This window comes from Eimeria necatrix, genomic scaffold (genome assembly GCF_000499385.1).
Source record: "Eimeria necatrix Houghton genomic scaffold, Enh_scaff248, whole genome shotgun sequence".
Lineage (NCBI taxonomy): Eukaryota > Apicomplexa > Conoidasida > Eucoccidiorida > Eimeriidae > Eimeria > Eimeria necatrix.
In genome coordinates this window covers 44,264-46,783 of record NW_013655216.1, presented here as the reverse complement: position 1 = coordinate 46,783, position 2,520 = coordinate 44,264, and the positions used below count along the sequence as shown (strand labels likewise).

At 65.4% G+C, this 2,520-nt stretch overlaps 1 protein-coding gene across 1 annotated transcript in view; it reads left to right on the top strand.

Annotated features, from left to right (window-relative positions):
- Positions 1–1,409: 1,409 nt before the first annotated feature.
- The window catches only part of ENH_00033980 (hypothetical protein, conserved), a gene marked incomplete at both ends in the record, with an annotated part of 1,405 nt that continues 294 nt past the window's right edge, over positions 1,410–2,520 (top strand). The window contains 2 exons of the mRNA XM_013585013.1: positions 1,410–1,484; positions 1,711–2,520. The exon at positions 1,711–2,520 is cut by the window's right edge and continues 294 nt beyond it. Coding sequence (XP_013440467.1) covers positions 1,410–1,484; positions 1,711–2,520 — 885 coding nt within the window. The remainder of the gene's footprint in view (positions 1,485–1,710) is intronic.

Below are 2,520 nucleotides of genomic sequence, written 5' to 3'. Positions count from 1 at the left end.
CTGCAGCGTCTAGCCTTAGGGTTTAGGGTTTAGGGTTTAGGGTTTAGGGTTTAGGGTTTAGGGTTTAGGGTTTAGGGTTTAGGAGCCAGTTGTTTGTTTGCAGGGCCCCTGGGGCTGTGCTAGCGGAAGTGCCGATTCCCCCGGCTCTCTTGGGATCCCTGCCATCTCTCGAGCCCGATCAGCAGCAGCAGCAGCAGCAGCAGCAGCAGCAGCAGACGCCGCAGCAGCAGCAGCAGCAGCAGCGGGAGCTGGAGCGGCAGCTGCTGCAGCAAGGTCTTGCCCTGCTCGACACCTGGGCCAACGCCCGCAACGCCGAGTTGCTGCAGCCATACTTATCGGGAAATCCAGGGGTCCCCCTGGGGGCCCCTGGGGGCCCCCCTGGGGGCCCCCCTGGGGGCCCCCCTGGGGGCCCCCCTGGGGGGCCCCCCTGGGGGCCCCCTGGGGGGCCCCCCGGGGGCCTCCAAGGGGGGGCCCCCAGGTTTGGGTGCCCCGACACACTAGTCCATTTGCACATAGAGCCGCTGCCTGATGGAGTGCTGCTGCTGTTCTTAGAGCCAGATGAGCTGTTCAGCAGCAGCAGCACGCAGCAGCAGCAGCAGCAGCAGCAGCAGGTGCAGCAGCTGTGGCCGCAGAATGAGGGCATAGAGCTGCGGCTGTTGTTCAGTGACGTGCGGCTTGGGCCTGCCCAAATGCGACAGCAGCAGCAGCAGCAGCAGCAGCAGCAGCAGCAGCAGCAGCAGCTGCAGCTAGTGGCCCTTCGTCGGTCTGCAGGAGCAGCAGAGCTGCAGCAGTATGGGCCTGAGGTGTACAGACACCTGCAGGACGCGGAGCAGCGGATCGTCAGCAAGCTGCTGCAAGATATGGCAGCAGCAGCAGCAGCAGCTGCTGCTGCTGTTGAGGGCAAGGGGCCCGGCCTGCAGGCCGGGGGTCTTCCCTTCGGGCCGCAGCAGCAGCAGCAGCAGCAGCAGCAGCAGCAGCAGGAGCAGCACGCCTACGAAACGCTGCAGCGGATGGAGCAGGAGCGCCTCAATGCGCCCTTCCCAGGGGCCCCCCAGCAAAGCCTCGTGGGGGCCCCTGGGGGGCCCCCAGGGGGGCCCCCTGGGGGGCCCCCAGGGGGGCCCCCCCCTGATGATGATGTACGAATTATTTCCTCTTATCCGGCGTTGAATGATGACGCAGCAGCAGCAGCTAAAGAGCAGCAGCAGCAGCAGCAGCAGCAGCAGCAGCGACAGCAGCAGTTCGCTTCTCGCGAAAGCGTGAGGGAAACGCCTGGTGTCCAGCCACAAGCATACAGCAGCAGCAGCAGCAGCAGCAGCAGCAGCAGCAGCAGCAGTAGCAGCAGCAGCAGCAGCAGCAGCAGCAATGCATCAAATTCACCACCTGACAAAGCAGCAGCACTGCGAGAGAAAATGGGCATAGAGCTGCTGGACATGAGCTCTAAGACTGCAGCTGTTCCGGCCTTTATGGCCAACTGGTCGCCAGAAGTACGTGCTGCTGCTGCTGCTGCTGCTGCTGCTGCTGCTGCTGCTGCTGCTGCTGATTCTCCTGCTGCTGCTGCTGCTGGCTCGTTTGGTTAGACGGCGCGTGGCTGCCGCTGCCGCTTCCGAGCTTGCTGCTGCTGCGTGAGGACAGTTGCTGCCGCTGTTTTTGCTGCTTCTGCTTCTGCTGATGCTGCTGCTTGTGCTGCTGCTGCTGCTGCTGCTGCTGCAGCGCCGGCGGGCGTTTCAAGAAGACACGGCGAACGCAGCAGCAGCACGGCTGCAGCAAGCTGCTGCTGGGCCCCCACAGCTGACCTTTGCAGATCTGGAGTTGCTGCTGCGGCAGCAGCTGAACTGCACAGCTGCGGAGTTCAGCGAGGCGTGGCAGGGGGGTTATGAGAAGTGCGAGCAGCAGCAGCAGCTGCTGCAGCAGCAGCAGCAGCAGCAGCAGCACGGCAGCGCAGCAGTCATAGGCTCGGAGCAGCAGCAAATGGCTGTGCTGTACGTACAGCAGCTCGAAAGCCAAATCAACTCCCCACAGGGGCCCATCACTGCAGCAGCAGACCCCACATTGGACACAGCAGCAGCAGCAGCAGCAGCAGCAGCAGCAGCAGCAACAGACGCAGCAGCAGAAATAGCAGCTCAAGAAGGAGATGACAACACTGATGCAGGACTCAAAGTCAAACAACCAATTCTAGACCCTTTCGCGGGGCCCCCAGAGGGTCTAGAGGGCCCCCACCGCATTTCCGAGGCCCCAACAGTCCACGGTAAGTGCAGGGGCCCCCAATGGGGGCCCCCGGGGGCCCCAGGGGGCCCCAGGGGCCCCCCTTGGGGGCCCCCAGGTGCCTCCGGGGGCCCCCAGGGGCCCCAGGGGCCCCCCCTTGGGGGCCCCCAGGGGCCTCCGGGGCCTCCTGAGTATTTCAGGGGCCCCAAGGGGGCCCCATTGGCGCTACAGGTAGCTCCTAGGGGCCCCTCTAGAGGCCCCCAGGGGCCCCCAGGGGCCCCCTGGGGGCCCCCGGGGGCCCCTCAGGGGCCCCCTGGG